Below are 19,561 nucleotides of genomic sequence, written 5' to 3'. Positions count from 1 at the left end.
GAACAAATATACCAAAACAAAACAAAGACAAATATTTATGGAATAAAAGAAAACAACATTACAAATTATATTCATAATTTAAACCAGAGTTAAAGGCACAGTAAAACATAGCCGTTTTTAACAAAACACCCACATTGGTCTAGTTCCCCAGAATACTGACGACGGCGGAGGAACACGGACCAACTCACACCTCATTACTGCACATCCTTATCAATTACACACAGTTTATAAACCCTATTCAGACCAGGCACAGTTGTGGGTAATTGTCTTTGTACTATGCTATCGCTATTCTAGGCAATGTGTGTTGTAAATGTCCTACAAATTACAAGTAAAAGTCTGCACTTCACCTGTCTTTGTCTCCTCGTTCCTACCTTTCAAGGATCAATGTGTCTCGTGACACACATTGGGTGATGGTGTGAGAACTGAGGGAGTCAGGGGCTGAGCAGTTAGGGAATCGGGCTAGTAATCAGATTGTCGCTTGTTCGATTCCCGGCCGGGCCAAAAATGACGTTGTGTCCTTGGGCAAGGCACTTCACCCTACTTGCCTTGGGGGGAACTTCCCTGCACTTACTGTTAGTCCCCATGTATCTCTCTCTCTCTGAGGACAGTCCCCATCTCTCTTTCTGAGTACAGTCCCCATGTATCTCTCTCTCTGAGGACAGTCCCCATCTCTCTTTCTGAGTACAGTCCCCATGTCTCTCTCTCTGAGGACAGTCCCCATGTATCTCTCTCTCTCTGAGGACAGTCCCCATCTCTCTTTCTGAGTACAGTCCCCATGTATCTCTCTCTCTGAGGACAGTCCCCATCTCTCTTTCTGAGTACAGTCCCCATGTCTCTCTCTCTCTGAGGACAGTCCCCATATCTCTTTCTGAGTACAGTCCCCATGTCTCTCTCTCTGAGGACAGTCCCCATATCTCTCTCTCTGAGGACAGTCCCCATGTCTCTCTCTCTGAGGACAGTCCCCTTGTCTCTCTCTCTCTGAGGACAGTCCCCATCTCTCTTTCTAAGTACAGTCCCCATCTCTCTCTCTCTCTCTCTCTCTCTCTCTCTCTCTCTCTCTCTCTCTCAGGAGGATGGTAACTTTGTCATATATGGCTGGAATCCCGTCTGGGCCTCAGACACATACGGTACCTGTCCTGACCGCCTGATCATGCAGACTGACGGTAACCTGGTCATGTACAGCAAGGCTTCACCCATTTGGAGTACTGGTACCTACACGCCCGCTTGCCAAACATGTCACGTTCAACTGACCGATAAGGGAAATCTAATCCTGCAGAAGGACACGGATTCTGTCTGGAACTCTGCTATGTCCAAAGGCAAAAAAGGATAAACCAGGCTCATATCATTTAGTCAGACTCGTTTCCAGTTGATTCGATTCTATGATGCCAGTTTAATGTAATTCAAACTCAATATGGCAAATTATGTTGAGAAACTAACCTAATGATTTTTTGGGGGGAATGGGGAAAATAGAAGGTGTGACAAGGTCATTTCTAGGAGCCCAACCAAAAGACTTAAACAAAAGCTATGAAGCACATATTGTTATTTTTCTGTGCCTGCAAAGGCTTTGCTAATCATCTTGTATCCTCCCATATTGTGATAGCATAATACTCTCCTGATTTTCTGTATTCATTGTGCAGTCTTCTGTGATACTCAACTTGAGTGTAACAAACACCTCACAAATGTGTAATAAATACATTGATTTTATCTTGAACTTGTCTTATCTATTCCTTTCATTGACTTGGTACTTTCAGAGCAATTGGGTATTATCTAATATGTCTTCAGCTACTGAAAAGTAATAGAACAAACCAGACAATGCTTTTATTGTAAATGATTGTGTTGATCATTCGCACTGTAATTCCCACTGGAATTGAGTGACTATTCTACTGTTCCTGTGATTTCTGGCAAAGGTTTCCACAAACTCATCTAGATCCAGTATTTGCACTCTTACATTCTATGCTCAAAACCCCAAGATCGCTCAACCTGTCTTCAGACATGGTAGTTCTGAGATGTGTCTTGATCAGCTTCAGGTAGGAGAAGCTGCACTTGTATGCAGCAGTGCGGACAAGCTACCAAAATTTTACATAACCTAAAAAACATCCTTATATGACTCAATAATTACAAGAAGCTCCAGTATACTGGTTGGCTTCTCCATGCAATTTTTCGAAAATTCTCTTTACTTGGTAGAGCTTATGTACAAGGTATTTTATATCAGCACCATACATCCTAGCAAATGGAACTACAGTCTCATTTTCACAGGAAGTTTTACATGTTGGATTCAGAGCTTGAATACCCCTCATCATAAAAAATAAAATAATAATACAATTAAAAAATCATTTTACAATTTTGAAGATTGAAAATGTATTTCTCAGTGCAGTTAACATATTGTCCAGAACCCGGTAAAATATCCCTCATGGTATAAAAATACCACAGCAACCCACCGTCTTGTGGAGTACAGAAGTGACCCCCTTTCCTAGCTATGGGAAGAGAAAGAGAGAGAAGGGAGAACGAGAAATAGAAAGAAGACTCCCTCCTCACCTCCTCCGTGCTGGGCAGGGGAATCCGTATGGCCAAACAACGGCTCCTGATTGTATCGACATGTACTTCTCCATCGTACGACGCAGTGGATGCTGGGAGTCCTTGGTGAGGCGGTCCACCTCCTTCAGCAAAACCATTGAGAGAGAGAAAGAGACTACAGCGGCACTACAGCGGCGTGCCCGTCTACGTGATGGCCAAAGGCGTCCAGGAAGACCCGGCGTGTTTCAAGGACAGTCTGAGAGTCTACTACCTCTACAACGACTTTAACGAAGCCCTGAAAGGTGGAGCTCTAAGAGCTGCTGCACACTCTGAACACAGACCGGAACTGAATGTCAGTACGCTTGTGTACTGAGTATTCCTGTCTGGGTCTGAAAACAGTTACTTTATAACACCTGTGATTTGAGAATGATTTCTCTTTGGCCTTGCGGTATATTTGTGAGTTTCCATGCAATGGGTTTGTGGTTTGATCCCCATCTTAACCCACCTGTTTCATAAACCTGCTCTACCCTTCTGCTATTCCGGTCACTCTTGCTAGTTTTTCCACATTAATAATTAGACAGACAAAGCTCACTGACTCCTGTAATAGTCAGCTGACCAATCACACACATTCAGACACACGCACTTGGACACAACCACAAATACACTCTAAAACCCCTGTATGTTCATGACCACTAGATGGCAGTATTTCTCTACCCTTCAACAGCACAGAGTTCGTACCTATCCAGACACTTGTCTTCCTGTCTGTTCCCTCCCCTGTCTCTCTCAGCCTACACTCTAGATGGCGTGAACCTGAAGGGCTACTTCGCCTACGCCCTCAACGACCAGCAAGACCCAGGCTTCGGCCTGTACGGCCACGTCCAAAATATGAAGTATAAATAGCTATAATATACAATAAAAAAATACTAAAATACACATAGTGCAAATATGGCAAGGTTTCAGATTAAGTGTTAGAGTAATTAGAGTCTGTGTGAGTCCTTGGCCTTGTTTAGGAGGCCAGCAGCAGATGGGAAGAAACTGTTTGTGTGGCGTGAGGTTTTGGTCCTGATGGACCGCAGCCTTCTGCCGGAGAGGAATGGCTGAAACAGAGTACCCTGGGTGGGAAGAGTCGGCCACAATCTTCCTCGCTCCCCTCAGGGTCCTCAAGGTGTGCAGGGCCTTGAGGGTAGGCATATTGCAGCCGATCACCTTCTCCGCAGTACAGATCATACGCTGCAGTTTGCTCTTGTCCTTGGCAATGGCAGCAGCGTACCAGATGGTGATGGAGGAGGTGAGGATGGACTCAATGATGGCTGTGTAAAAGTGCACCATCATTGTCCTTGGCAAGTTGAATTTCTTCAGCTGCCGTAGGAAGTACATCCTCTGTTGTGCTTTCTTGATGAGGGAGCTGATGTTCAGTTCCCACTTGAGGTCCTGGGAGAGGATAGTGGCCAGGAAGTGGCAAGCCTCCACAGTGTTGGTGTCCATCTGGAGTTGTCTCTGGACTGGTGTTTTGGTCTCTCTGAGTACAGTCGTTCAGCTTTTCTCACCACCTTGTTAAACCTGTTCTTCGACTCCTTGAGCAGTTGAAGCTGTTATAGCTGCAAAGGGTGGGCTGACAAGGGATGTCACTGACGTTCATATGCGTGTGAAGGCATGTGAATGCAGACAAGCGAATACTTTTGGCAATATATGTGTTGATTGAAAGATAACCTTTGTGAATGTGTGTCTTTACGGCCTGAACCTCAAGGCTTCAGTGTTCTAATGCCCTCCTTTGGTTATTGGATAGGGCCCATGACTTCCTCAGTAATGGTTCATCAATCCTAAACAGGCCTCCAAGGCCTGGAGCAGAGTTCTGGGTATGAACATTTGTTCTGTAACTTTCCGTTTAGATGGTGACAAGCTTCTCCTAACGTCAATCCTTCTCTGATGGATCTATCCCTGATCAGCCTGGTTTACATAAGAACAGACATGGCCTATTGAAAGGCAGTCATGAGTTATCTAAAGGTATCCTAAATTTTCTATGGACAGTCATACAGTTTTTTCTTCTAACTGTATGAATGTATATTATTCTCATTGTATGTACACTTATAAAAGGAAGTAGGCTTGACATGCTCCAATACTGCACACTACTACTTCTGGTAGATATCATGGTAGTTATGCGTGATGGGGGCCTGGGGGCCTGGGGGAGGCTTCTGTCCCGGGCCCCAGGTGACCTTTACCTGGCCCTGCATATGCGTGTGAAGGTGTTCGAACGCAGACAAGCGAATACTTTTGGTGATATAGTGTTGATTGAAAGATAACCGTCGTGCATGTGTGTCTTCACTCTGTCTCTTGCCAAAACTTCATATGCCAACGTGGGAAACCTCACATTTACCTCAGGGCTTCAGTGTTCTAATGCCCTCATTTGGTTATTGGATAGGGCCCATGACTTCCTCAGTTTAATTTGACCTTTATTTATCCAGATAGAATCAATTGAGAACCAATTCTCATTTACAATGATGACCTGTCCAGGAGGCGGCAGCACAGTCCGCACAAGTGAAACAACAAACAGATCCAAAACAGTATGACTAACACATGTAGGCACAAACACACATGAATAAACACTATACCTAAATAAACAATAAAATACATTTAAAAATAAATTAAAAGAAAAGGCAGATTACTGGATTTTCTTTATAAAAATGAGAGCGAAAGAGACCGAGAGCAAGAGAGAGCGAGGCGAAGTACTTGTCGCCACTACCCATGTAGTCCTGTATGACTGTGGCGGCACCAATGTAGATCCCCAAAGCACGCACACACAAGAGGGTTTATAATATTCAAAACTTTTTTCATATTGCACTGCCCCACTGTCACAGTCCATTGCTGCTATGCGCACTCCCCACCGAAACGGCGCAGCTAGGCCAAAGCAGCCCCCTCCTCCCTGCCTAGAGTGACCAGAAGCATGACCCTGAAAAGGAGGACACTTGGGTCCAAAAAGGAGGACAAAGGGTCAAAAAGGAGGACAACCCCAAAAAGTTGTTGACGGGGGGGGGGGGGGGGGCGGCAGACCAAGCATTATCCTTGTGCAGTTGCGTATTGCAGGCATGCTTAAAGCCCCTTTCCCCCTACTACTCACGTCAATGTCAATGCGACAGAACTTACAGAAGGTATGATATTGATCTTTGCTGCTCTTATGGCAAAGCGGAGTTCTGAACTCCACGTAGGTTAGAAGGAGGTCTTTCTTTTTGGCATCGGAAAACTTATGCGAGTGGTAAATTGCGACGGTGGGCAGGAAGGGTCAAAAAGGAGGACAAAAGGGCGAAAAGACGGACACGCAACAGCGGTCCGAACAAAAGACTGGAAAACCGGACTGTCCGGCCGAAATCCGGACGTCTGGTCACCCTATCCCTGCCCCGTCCGTACTGTAAGGGTGAAGTCCTCGGCACATAAAAACACACGTCACAGCAAATTGTTCGTAAAAGGCACCCAACTTGTGGCACACCGCACGTTAAAATAAACCAGCCACACCTCCAACACAGGGAGCACAAAAAGAAGTCTATGGTACTCCGGGGCTGAAGTCAGGGATGTTGCAGGGCTGGCCCCGAGTGCAAGTGGCTCGCCCACACCGTGCTGGCAATGACCGGGGTGGAAGCAGGCTAGATGACAGACAACAACAAAATAGGCGGTCCGTTCGGTCGGCAGTGGCCCGACCGAAATAAAAGTCTTTGTCTACGGGCCGCTATCAGCGCTCACCCACTCAAATGTCTGAAAGATCCATCCCCATTTCGTACTTGTCAATCGGTTGTCCTGGTCGCACAGAGCAGTTAATGGCAGTTAATAAATACCTATTTAAAGGTAATCCACCTGCAGATGGAGTCGAGACGTTCAGCTGGGAGAGGTTGTCCTGAAGCAGAGCAGGGATGATGGTGTTGAAGGCAGGGGGAAGTGTAGGGGGAAGTGGAGGGCCATGTTAACGGCATCATCCACAGACCCGTTGGCTCTGTAGGCAAACTGCACAGGGTCTAGGAGAAGGTCTGGGATGGCTTTGAGGTGAGCCAGTGCCAGGTGCTCAAAAAACTTCATTACCACAGAGGTCAGGGCGACGGGGCTGTAGTCATTATGTCCTGTTGGCCTTGACTTTTTGGGCACAGGGATGATGGTGGAGGACTTGAGACAGGCTGGCACATGGCATGTCTCCAGCGAGGTGTCAAAGATGTTGGTGAACATCAGACCAGATCTGCCTCTTGAAATCTCTGTTAACTTGTCCCTCCTGAATGGAGCGAGTCGTCTCTGTGTTGATGGGGGGGAGGGACAGTTCAGGATTATCCGGTTGGGTGTCAAATCTGAAGTAGACTTTGTTCAGGTCGTTGGCCAGGCGAGAGTCCTCAGTGGTGTGGGGGGCTCTGGGATTGTCTCTGGACATTTAACTCAGGATTTCAGTGTTTTATTGCCCTCATTAATAATAGGATGTCACTGACATTCATATGCGTGTGAAGGCGTGTGAACGCAGACAAGCAAATACTTTTGGCTATATAGTGTTGATTGAAAGATAACCGTCGTGCATGTGTGTCTTCACTCTGTCTCTTGCCAATACTTCATATGCCAACGTGGGTAACCTCACATTTACCTCAAGGCTTCAGTGTTCTAATGCCCTCATTTGGTTATTGGATAGGGCCCATGACTTCCTCAGTACTGGTTCATCAGTCATAAACAGGCCTCCAAGGCCTGGAGCAGAGTTCTGGGTATGAACATTTGTTTCGTAACTTTCCGTTTAGATGGCGACAAAACGTCAATCCTTCTCTAATGGATCTATCCCTGATCAGCCTGGTTTACATAAGAACAGACATGGCCTATTGAAAGGCAGTCATGAGTTATCAAAAGGCATCCTAAATTCTCTATGGACAGACATACAGTTTTTCCTTATAACAGTATGAATGTATATTATTCTCATTGTATGATGATATATACTACAGCACCATAGTATCTTGTCCTTTGCTTTTACTTTCTCTACTCTATTCTAAGCAGGACGCGGAGTAGTCCAGACTGTCCAGTACTTGGCAGTCCTGTAAATGCGAGGGGCACAACCACATTTTATTGGCAATCAAACCGGCTTCTCAACAATTGTTTATTGTGGTGATAATCATGAGCACCACGGAACTTAATGGTCCTGACAATTGATCACTGTCACCTTCTTGTTCATAAATAATAGGTCATGAAGAAAGACTATAGTTAATGGATAATAACCTTGGAGGTGTACAATATCATCCAATAACTGACGATGCAGAGGCATGAACTGTTTGACTGGCCCCGGAATCCATTATTGGATGATAGTGGACACCTCTATGGGCATCATTACATTTACATGTAGTCATTTAGCAGACGCTCTTATCCAGAGCGGCTTACAGTAAGTACAGGGACATTCCCCCCGAGGCAAGTAGGGTGAAGTGCCTTGCCCAAGGACACAACGTCAGTTGGCACAGCAGGAAATTGATTCGGCAACCTTCTGATTACTAGCCCGACTCCCTCACTGCTCAGCCATCTGACTCCCAATACTTGTTTGCACTTGCTACAAAATAATTGGATGTCATATACAACTGTCACGGCTCACTGTTGTGCTTTAGATAGTTTAGACATTTCCATTTTAATGTTACACATGGTACGATGTAGATTTGGTTCCAAGCAATTAATTATACACTGTTGTAACTGAAATGTTATTGTTGCACTGCCTAATTATTCGGTAGTTTTATTCACAGTGCCAGGTAACTGAGATGTATTTACTTTGTGCTGTGTTTCAGAAAATACAGATCACAAATATAGATCGGTCCTTGACTGTCCACCCAAATAATGTTAGAACTTTGCATTTCTTATCCTTGGTCTTTTGTCATGCATTCTATGTACCCATTTTTAAGCCACTTTGGATAAAAGCTTCTGCTAAATGAAGAAAATGTATGATAAATAATGAAGTACTCAAATAAGATACCAAAAGTTTTATTCATCAGACTATAGAATGTATTCATTATACTTTCTGTGCAATTTACTCATGTTGCATTCTGTGAACAATTTGTAAAATGCTAAGGGAAGCAAACACTTTTTTGGGGCTAATCTCATAATCATAACAATAATTCTACACTATTGTATCAACTGTAGTTGTTAAATACACAGCAGGTTAATCAAACTGCTCAGGCAGAGCACTCTGCTTGTCAGTCATGCTTGAAAATTTCTCATGGACATTTTTCAAACTTTCAATGGCCAAGTACATGTCAGACCCTTGCATCAGTAATTCAATTTCTACATCACCTGCAGCATGAATACAAAGGCCCACAACTTCTGTCATCACATTAATCAGTGTTTCCAGTAGGATAACTCGCTGAGAGGCTTCAGTCAGAGCAACATCAGCCCTGCCAGACAGAACACTGAGAAAGTTGACTGCGTTTCTCAACTTACTCTGAAAACTTGCAACTTTGGGTCGTTTAATTTTGACTTCTCTTAGACTGATTTGGTTTTTCTGAATTTCATCCTGATAATGTTCAATCTTCCTTTTATTCTGCCGCTTTTCTTGCTTTTTGAGGGCTAACTGACGCTCATTCGAGTCCACCAACGATGCAAAACTGTCAACATTCTTTTTGGATTCTTTGGCGCGCCATTCAGCTTGGTCCATCTCAGCCTGGCCAACACCAACCATCACAGCTCCTGTTAGAGAGAATGAGATTAGGGTTAGTGCAGCTTTGACATTGGCAGCTTTGCATGTATTAACCTGACCAAAAAAATGTGTATGTATAATATAATAATATAATATGTAACAAAGATATTCCTGAACTACTTTCTTATGTAATCATTAGTCATTTAGTAGTCTCTAGATCATACTCGTTGTGTTAAAGGATTCAAACATTTTACCTGCAATGGTCCCAATGAAAGGAATAAACATCAGACCAATTCCAACATCTCTTATGATTTGGCTTTGACTTGCTTGGTCCCTACAGTGTTCCAGGTAACGCTCAGCAGACGCTTTCTCATCCTTAGCTTCCTCAAGAGCGTATTTGTAATCAGACACGCTCTCCTCAATAGATCTACACTGAGTTTGTAAATTAGCTAAATCTGTCTGCAGGGACTGACGTTCTGACTCAAGTTTTCCTTTCCTCTGTGTCAACTCCTCAGTGTACTCGTCCACTCTGTCTAGATGGGATTTAGCAACCGATTCTGATTTGCTCAAACTTGTCACAGCTTTCTGAATGCCTTCCTTGAAAGTTGATTTATTTGAATTGTCAAAATCGAATAAGGTATCACACACAGCACTAAAATGGAAAATTCCATTTTTAAGGTGTGGGGCGACCGCTTTAACGAAATCCTCCTCAGACAGCATTATTCTGTAAGTAAAAATCATACAAATAGAGTTTCAATTGACTGCATTAATGTTTATATTAATGTTATTAATATCTGTAATATCAAAATAATATCTGAAATATAAATAATAATGGCTATCTGCTAATACCCATTGACAATTATATCATATTCCGTCGTCCCGGACCGTTTGTATCTCACACAAAACGTTTTATTAAATTTGAGAACCCTGTTAACAGAGTGATATTTTATAATGTATGTATAAAGAAACTCACCGTATACAGACTGAAAGCTTCTCTCTGTCTCTCTCTCTGTCTCTCTCTCTCTCTCTCTGTATATATAGTGTACTGCCAAGGGCAGTATATATAGTTTTGCTATAGTTTTTCTACCTTCCTATTGGTTGTCACAATCTGTGAATTTGCTGACAGTGCATAAGTTGAAACTATCAACCAATCGTTGATAGTTTCAAGAAGTAACGATCGCTGAATAATTACGTCACGTAATAAGGCAGGGAACACACATAAAAGACAGGGACAAAACTGTTTAAACCACACCTCATCAAGAGACAGATCCTCAAAACCTCAAGAGCAAGACAAAGAGATTGAGAACCACCAACAGGTAAGACAAATACATTTTAAGGGTTATATGGATTTAACTGCTAACTAGCATTACACTTTTTCATCCAACCATGCAGTATAAGACTGCTGTGCAAAGTTTCTTTGGGATCATGAACTTTCTTATATCTTATTGGTTAGAAGCTACTTGATCATATGACAGTATTGAAAGGAAAGAGCAAACACCTTTCTAAGTCATTAAGCCATTTTTAGCCACTGCTTTTTAAATACATATTGAAATAGTTATATATTTTCTTGTCCTGCTTACCTTGAATTAAGAAATATACATATTATACATATAGATTTTTTTTGTGCCAGAGCCGAGCAATTAAAGACAGATTACTGTGATTTTATTGGATGACAATTAGGTTATTTTTTGAGTAAAATCCAAACGGATGAAATATTCTGTTTATGTCAAAGCTAAGTGATGTGCGACATATGTTAGACTACCTTCATTTTATTCCAATTGAAGAAGCAACTTATATTTTATTGGGCTTACACACAACCTGTATGTATGTATGTAAATCATGCCCTTAAAACTTGGTAAAAGTGGAGTCAGGTGGCTGAGCGGTTAGGGAGTTGGGCTATTAATCAGAAGGTTGTTGGCTCGATTCCCCGGCTGTACCAAATGACGTTGGCACTTAACCCTACTTTCCTCGGGGGAATGTCCCTGTACCTACTGTAAGGCACTCTGGATAACAGCGTCCGCTAAATGACTAAATGTAAAAGAATAAATATAATTACTCACCCTCCCAACTTTTCAAAGATAAAAACACTCCAGCTGTCCTTCTCCGACCAGGGTTTGATGCAACTTAGAGTTTCATATGGTGTGCATGGGTGCTCCGTTCCAGAAGTGGTTTCAGTCACGTGCCAAGCGGGCAGACCTTGCCCAGTATGGAGGAATTACAGGGGGCAAAACTAACCAACTAAATAATATAATAATAATAATTGAATGGCTTAATACATGATTTCTAAAGGACGATTTCTTCAATGTAATTTCTTCTGTCTCTTTCTTATAGTTGCACCACAACTAGACTGCTTTTCAAAATGAAACAAATCCACATGTAGAATTACTATACAATTATATGTTAATTTGGATTTAGCCACCACACTGATTTAAGCACAGGACTTGCAGAAGACACATTTGGAAAACATTCCAATAAGAATCAATATAAGTCAATATGGTAATACAGTTTGACAATAACAATAGATATTGGAATGTAAGTGTGGTGGGGTGAGCCCTTAATAATTAGCTCCACCCATATTATTTGAAAAGTCTTCATTAGTAGCTCCACCCAGACCAGGTAAGAGGACCTTTTTGGTCTCACAGAGTTTCTCCGCCATTAACCGTTGCTTCAGTCAAGACACTCACGTGATTGATTTCACCATTTTTTCATACACATGACAAATGGTTTTACATTGGCGGAATAGTTGTACATGGGGAAGCGCTCCCCGCCTTCACTGCAGCATGCATGACATGAGGCAGGGAGCAACAAGTTAAATCCCCCGTGGGGAGCACTGACAGACAACATGGGGGAGAAGGGGACGGTGGTGGGCGGCAGCAACGCAGACAGCGGGTTTTGACAATGCGTGTTCGTGCATGAGCGATTTTATAGCGCCGCCTATCGAGCTCAGCCTATGGCCCGAGCACACGGCGATGGGTGATGTGAAGCGCGCTGCCCGAGTGCCATGCCTGAACCTGCTCCGCTCATTTTGTAGTTCCACCCAAGTATTATTTTGTTTTATTTGTGTGAACTTTCAGTTTTTTTGGTTATGGTGTGTGGCACGGAAACTAACTCAGACCGTAAATGTTTAGCCCCGGCTCTTAACTGATCACAGTGCATCTTTTACTTATGTTCCCTGTGCTACTTACTATATAATAAATGCAGTGGCGTTAATATAGGGAGTGCAGGGAGTGCAGCTGCACTAGGGCCCGTGGCGAAAGGGGGCCCGTCCTCGATCTCATAGTAATAGTGAGACAACCTGACCGGGCCCTTTGAGGCCACCTGACCGGGCCCCTTGCTCCGCTTTGAAACCGCAAATAGTAACCTACATAATAGTCCCATCAATTCGCAAACATTTCTCAATTATGGTGTCAGTTATTCATAATTATGGGCTATCACCTGGCCAATAAACATTTTAAAAACAGTCAGTCTTAACAACAGTAGCCTAAATAATAGATTTTTCCTCATTTGCCTTTTGCTGAATTAAACAAATCTCGTTTTTATTAAGTAATATTGCCCTCGAAAAATAGCAAGGATGTCTGGGTAATATTGTTGTCAAAGATTCCCGCCCACCCACACACGATTGTTCCCATCCAGTTGTTGGAATACCAGACAGTTGTTGTCGGGATACTACAGTTCTGTTGCATTAGTGTTTTGAAGCGAATTAGGCTACCCCATGCCCCTAAACATAAAAGTGGCTCCAGAAAGCGGCAGGAACGGAAAGAGCAAGATGTAAGGGTGGCAAAGCTGTCAAAACCAGGGACGTCGTTAGGCCTAATTTAGGGGTTAATGTATAGAACGCCGGTCATTATCGGGAAAATAGCCTAATCCCCGACAGGGCGAACAGCTTCGCTCTGAAGGGGCTTATTTTCCCGATAATGACCGGTGTTCTATACATTATCCCTTACATGTTTACTGTCTGGTGTATGCAGTTGACATTGCTATTAAATATCATAAAAATGCAAATATAGGCCTAGGCTATACCAGGCAGCAGCCAGGTTAGACATTGTAAACTATGTGCAGGATAGCCGGAAAATAGCTAAAGCTAGATAGACTAAAGTAAACTAGCATATCTAACGAACATAAAATCAAATATTCAACATTGAAGTGACTGTTTTTTTAGACTAATACCCAGATAGCACACATGACAGATCGAATCGTCATTCATAACGTCGGATAATCATCGGCAAATGATCAGATTTCTTCTAATCTCTGTGCTCTATTTCAAACGTCGCAGATACGTCTGCTCATCACTGACTGTTCCATTATGCTCATTCCGTGTTGTAGGCCTAGCTATTGCAAGCATATCTAGAGCCAGAGACTCGCGAGTCAGAGGCGTTCACTTTTTAAACCGTCATTTATCTTCACATAGAAGGAGCAGTCGTTACCCATAATTGTACATCATAAGTAGCCTAAATTTCCCTGCGCATCGCTAAGCTCAATACTCAATAATTTTGCCTGTCGATAAGTCGGTAAGGGGCCCGTTGGTGAGATCTGCACTCGGGCCCGCCAAGGCATTGTTACGCCGCTGAATAAATGATACGTATTTTGGGGGAAATCACATCTCTGTGTCATTTAGTTGACTGACCCGCAACTTTTCGAACTGGTTATTGTGCTCAGGCACATGCTTCCACATAAGCTATAAATAGGGTGATATTATTAAAGATTGTGTTTATAGTTTAGAGTTGGTGTATATTATGTACCACATTATGCTTAAAGGAATCAAAAAACTTATATTAAACAATTATTTTCTTTCCCTTTCCTTAGGAACAATGTCATCCAAAGATCTTGACAAAGCTACCAATAGCTTAGTAAAAGCATCTGACTGCAGGGAAGACACTGCTATGCTAGCTAAAGCTAATGCTAACTGGGAGGAGTACTTGACTCCTGCCCCAATGTCAATTGCTTTTCTTGGAGAGCTTGTCTTCATTTCTGCCAAACAAGACTTCTCTATCAAGGATGGCGGACCAGTTGATGGATTCAAGTTTATAAGATATCCAGACTCATTCCGTGCCTGCCTCATGCAAGTGTGCAATTCTGGTTGGCGAGCATTCAATGAAGCCCACAAGAACATGGACAAGATATGCTTGCACACTAGAAATGTGCCTGCAAACATGAAGAGGGCAGTGAAAATTCTTCTTCAAGAAGATGATTTCCTCATTGAAAACCTTCTTCCTGATGTTTTGGAAAACATTGCCACCATATCACAGGAGTGTGTGTCATTGGCCAAGTCCTCTGAAAAGAGTTTCACTGATGTCACTGAGTTGATCTCTGAGCTTCTAGAGACTTGCACAAGTTCCAAACAGAGCTATGGCGCAAAATTGGAGGAAGTTAAAAAAACTCTGGATCAAGAAAAGCAAAAGAAAATCTTGCTTGAAGAGGAAGAAAAGCGAGCTCAGGAAGAGTTTAAGAAACAGGGTAAACTGATTGAAGAGGCTAATCGAATGTTCCAAGAGGCAATGGATTCATTGCCCTCCGGATGGGACATCATTGGAATGAACTTTGTTGAAGGATTGTTACATTCTGTGAATGATATTCTTGGAGCTGGCATCAAAAATATGAAAAATCCTCTCGGTTCACTTATGGATCAACTTACAGATCTTGGAGGGGAAAAAAAAAACCTACGAGGGGGACCAGCCACAGCCGGACATCCTGGAAACAAGGCAAGCGACATTTTTAGTAAGGCGTGCCTCCTTCTGCCTGCTGTCCAGTCTTTGAGCGGCTTCATTCAGAAAAATCAAATCCAGTGGACACAGATTGTTGACCCGTCAACTGGAAAGTCCAAGACTGAGTGGATAAAGAAGAGCGTTGAAGACATAAAAATACAAGATGTAAAGAAAAGTACTGCAAAACTCCTTGCTGAAAGCATTCGTCAGGAAGCTATTTCTATCTGCTCTGACCTGACGCGAATGACCCCTAAGGGGAAGCATGATGATGCCAACAAGAACAAAGCACTGGTCCAGCGAATCAAAGATCTTAGGAAATCTACACAGAAGTTTGATTCTATGGGGAAAAAAGAATCCAATACTTCCTCTTTCCCAGTCCAAACTCCTGCGAAGGCAAAAGCCCAAAGCAGCAAGTCACCATCTGCAGTTGAAACAGCAACACAAAATGCCCGTTTTCGCATTGAGCAGATGCGAATTCAACTTGATCAGGCTACAAAGCAATATGACAAATCTTTGGAAAAAATGGAAAGTAAGAAAAGAGAACTAACAGAGACCTTGATGAAGTTGAGATCCTATGAGGTCAAAGAGATTGACTTTGAGACCACTATCAAGCTTCTGGCCATTGGTCTCAAAGCCATGGGAAGGTTGCAGGAGAAGTGGCGTAAAATGGTGCAGTTCTTCCAGATGATCTCAAACATCATAGACACTTCCCTGAAGTCATCTCTAAAAGACTTTGTTGATACCGCTAAAATTCCACATCCCAAAGACATGAAGTATTCAACCAAAATGTTTTTGCAAGATCAGCTATACCAACAGACTTTTGAAGCATCCAACATTGCCAACCTGGTTAACATGATCTCTGGAACCTACACTGAGATCTCCAGCAAGTACTTGATGGATCGAATCGGCAGCCTGAGTAGACTCATGGCTTATGATCACAACGACCCTCAGTTTGTAGTAGAACGACACAAGCTGGCTGCATCTTGTGACGAGGCAGAAGAAAGTATTCGAGAGATTGCCCTGACAAACAAAAAAGAGTACGAGTTAAAAACCAAAGCAAGGCTCCTGAAAATCGAAAAAGAACTGAATGCTGTTTTGCCTCCACCATCCAAGGAGGAGCAAGAGGAGCTTGACGAGATCAAGGATGCAGTCTCTGAAGGGTTCAAGGACGATCCAGATTTCAGTCAGTTTGAGTAACCCTTTGAAACACAAGCTTTGCAAACCCCTTCTAATGCACAACATTGGTCTAAAACGACCCGTATCCATTTCCTCTGTTATTCCATGTGTAGCTGAGTGTTTCTTTGCCATAGCATTTGCCAAACAAAACACAACTACCACCCAGCCACAAGAGGAGCTCTAACCATCAAACTATGAAGCTGGGGATATCTCCTGAGCCCCATGGTGGCTTTGTACATTGGATTTTGAAATCAGATCCAGATATGCTCCCACAAAGCCACATCCAGGGTCTAGTCCTCCCCTGCAGATAAGGCACCTGTGTGCCTGTTGATAGAGTTAAAATCATGTAATTACAATTTCCTTTTACAATTGATGCAATACCTGAAAAGTAACATTCCTCAGTACACATGTGGCCACACCATTTATTTGTATCTTTGAGCCTCTTTGATTCTTCATCATAGGATTTATGCATGTTATTCTGAAATGACTTAACGGTTCCTTTTTTTCAAATCCCAGGAGGAAGATGTTTTAAAAGTAAACATTCTTAGCTTACTAAACTAGTTTTTTTGTCTGTGCTTAGAAGTGGATGATTTATGCAGATTTGGGAGATTTTTTTAAACTTTCCTGTGTGCTTGAATGTGAAACAATCTGGACATTTTGTAAGGAATTGTACTGCTTCTCCTCCTTTTAATCATGTTAAGCTTGTAGTACTTACTTTTCAATAAAACAATCAAGAATACATTACTTTTATGTATTTTGGAATTGAAAACAATCTTGTTTTTTCCTTTCTCTCTATTGGTGGACTGCTGACACAAGACACTGTTAAATTGGAGATGCTGTCAATTTTTTCTAAACAGAGGGATGATGGACTCCTACAGTAAAACAATATAGACGGACACCTTGACAAACAATCACTTTATGCAAAATGTTTATTGGCAGATTTTTGGAAGATGCGTAGAAAAGATTCAGCTTTAGATTTGACTTATTTCAGTATTCGGTTTATTACAAAGAAACAAAATATTGCTTGTAGAAAACATTTTAATCACTAACACAACACCTACATCCAAAACCCTAAAACATTAACATGTGACGAGGCAGAAGAAAGTATTCGAGAGATTGCCCTGACAAACAAAAAAGAGTACGAGTTAAAAACCAAAGCAAGGCTCCTGAAAATCGAAAAAGAACTGAATGCTGTTTTGCCTCCACCATCCAAGGAGGAGCAAGAGGAGCTTGACGAGATCAAGGATGCAGTCTCTGAAGGGTTCAAGGACGATCCAGATTTCAGTCAGTTTGAGTAACCCTTTGAAACACAAGCTTTGCAAACCCCTTCTAATGCATAACATTGGTCTAAAACGACCCGTATCCATTTCCTCTGTTATTCCATGTGTAGCTGAGTGTTTCTTTGCCATAGCATTTGCCAAACAAAACACAACTACCACCCAGCCACAAGAGGAGCTCTAACCATCAAACTATGAAGCTGGGGATATCTCCTGAGCCCCATGGTGGCTTTGTACATTGGATTTTGAAATCAGATCCAGATATGCTCCCACAAAGCCACATCCAGGGTCTAGTCCTCCCCTGCAGATAAGGCACCTGTGTGCCTGTTGATAGAGTTAAAATCATGTAATTACAATTTCCTTTTACAATTGATGCAATACCTGAAAAGTAACATTCCTCAGTACACATGTGGCCACACCATTTATTTGTATCTTTGAGCCTCTTTGATTCTTCATCATAGGATTTATGCATGTTATTCTGAAATGACTTAACGGTTCCTTTTTTTCAAATCCCAGGAGGAAGATGTTTTAAAAGTAAACATTCTTAGCTTACTAAACTAGTTTTTTTGTCTGTGCTTAGAAGTGGATGATTTATGCAGATTTGGGAGATTTTTTTAAACTTTCCTGTGTGCTTGAATGTGAAACAATCTGGACATTTTGTAAGGAATTGTACTGCTTCTCCTCCTTTTAATCATGTTAATCTACTATCCATCAGCAGAGCATGAAAAGCACAAACAAAAATTAATAAATGCAAATCATGAGAATGCAAAGCATTAGAGATCTCTAATGACATGAATGGTGGAACCTGTTTTGAGGCATCATTGCTGTGACCAGGATAGCAATGGGGGACATGAGGATATTTCACTGTGGGCTCGTGGAGGGCAGTTACCATAAAAGGATATACATACATTTGTACACACGCACACACAATCTCTATAGTATGTCCTATATGTGTGTGTGTATATGTGTGTGTGTGTGTGTGTGTGTACTAGGTTAGAGGTGTAGGAATGCACAGGGCCTTGTTGGATCTCCTCTGACACAGCACTCACACGGTCCTTTCCTGCCGTCAGTCACTCCCCAGTCTGGCCCTCTCTGTCTGATATCAGTACTACCCGTTTGTGGGACTTACATACACATGCAGGGAACAGGAAACAAAGCACAGGTGAAAACAATATGACCTCATACAACCTCAGAACAGATGAAGAAACAAAGAAACAATCAGAGACCTCTAGTGGGCAGAACAAGTCCATAACCCTGCCAGTAACATGTCTGCCTCGATGTTATGAAACATTCTTCACAAACCAATACAACTGATTTTAGCCTCAATGAAACACAAAATGAACAGAATAAAATTGAGTCATTGAATCAAAGATTTAACATCTACCAGGGGTTATGACGGCTCTCCAAGAGCACAGTCTGTTGACACCTTCAAATCCATTACAACTTCTCTGCACCTTCTTCCACACACAAATAACCAATATGGAACAGTATGATATAAAGGCCAATTGTTCAGTTTCCTGAAGGACCAACAGCTACTTTGTATTGTATTACATAGCAGGAAGGGTGTCTGTTAACACAAAGTGATTTGCATGTGATCCTAATCTTAGCACTCCTCCCCTCCTTCAGTGAAGCAGGCCTCTCCTCCTCACCACACAGCCTCCATGTTCAGGAGAGGTCAGGGAAGTCAGGGACGTCAGGACCCATCACCATCTCCCACAATGCCCTTCACCGAACACCTCCAGCATCCTTCAAAGCATTCATCCTTTAAAGCTTGAACAAGGGAACGGGTGGAAGAACGTCCTGGCTGAATAGAGAGTGAGAGACAAACAGAGACAGAGACAGAGACAGAGACAGAGAGAGAGAGAGAGAGAGAGAGAGAGAGAGAGAGAGAGAGAGAGAGAGAGAGAGAGAGAGAGAGAGAGAGAGAGAGAGAGAGAGAGCTATCACGCTGAGGCTCTCTGTCCAGTTATCATCCCAGGGGGAAGCAGCTTGGTCTGGGGATGTGATCACACATTCCCCCTGTCAAACCTCCATCTCCATCTGCTGGACAGTTTGAGTCTTGAACGGTTGTTGCTGAAGCATCCTTTCTGGTTTGAAACTGATCCTTTTTAAGGCTGTTTATTCTATGTCAGTGAACTGCTGACACGGCATAATGTTTAACTTTATGTTTGTTTATCTTTTCCTGCAATGAGGGATACTTGATTCCCACAGTAAACTAGAGTACAATGACACTTTCACAAACCATCACTTCACGCAGAATATTTATTGACAGA

At 42.5% G+C, this 19,561-nt stretch overlaps 2 protein-coding genes across 3 annotated transcripts; one reads left to right on the top strand and one right to left on the bottom strand.

Moving 5' to 3' along the window:
- Nucleotides 1-8,479: 8,479 nt before the first annotated feature.
- Nucleotides 8,480-10,153, bottom strand: LOC146246266 (uncharacterized). Its single transcript, XM_084684113.1, has 3 exons — nt 10,107-10,153; nt 9,388-9,857; nt 8,480-9,183 (listed from the first exon to the last, which is right to left on the bottom strand). The coding sequence occupies exons 2-3, from the start codon at nt 9,851-9,853 to the stop codon at nt 8,660-8,662; spliced, it is 990 nt and encodes a 329-aa protein (XP_084540239.1). The 5' UTR covers nt 9,854-9,857; nt 10,107-10,153; the 3' UTR covers nt 8,480-8,659.
- A 236-nt stretch (nt 10,154-10,389) lies between these two features.
- On the top strand, nt 10,390-17,966 carry LOC146246265 (uncharacterized). 2 transcript variants are annotated; one of them, XM_084683410.1, is made up of 2 exons: nt 10,390-10,449; nt 13,937-17,966. In XM_084683410.1, exon 2 carries the CDS (start codon nt 13,942-13,944, stop codon nt 16,030-16,032), a length of 2,091 nt encoding a protein of 696 aa, XP_084539536.1. In that variant the 5' UTR covers nt 10,390-10,449; nt 13,937-13,941; the 3' UTR covers nt 16,033-17,966. The 2 variants fall into 2 exon arrangements, with proteins under 2 accessions (XP_084539536.1, XP_084539537.1); XM_084683411.1 differs by lacking the exon at nt 10,390-10,449 and adding an exon at nt 12,775-12,901.
- The last annotated feature ends 1,595 nt before the right edge of the window (nt 17,967-19,561 follow it).

This window comes from Hypomesus nipponensis, chromosome 20 (genome assembly GCF_054491055.1).
Source record: "Hypomesus nipponensis isolate SF chromosome 20, ASM5449105v1, whole genome shotgun sequence".
Taxonomy (NCBI): Eukaryota; Metazoa; Chordata; class Actinopteri; order Osmeriformes; family Osmeridae; genus Hypomesus; species Hypomesus nipponensis.
The sequence above is the reverse complement of the archived record's forward strand: the minus strand, read 5'-3'. Positions and strand labels throughout refer to the sequence as shown.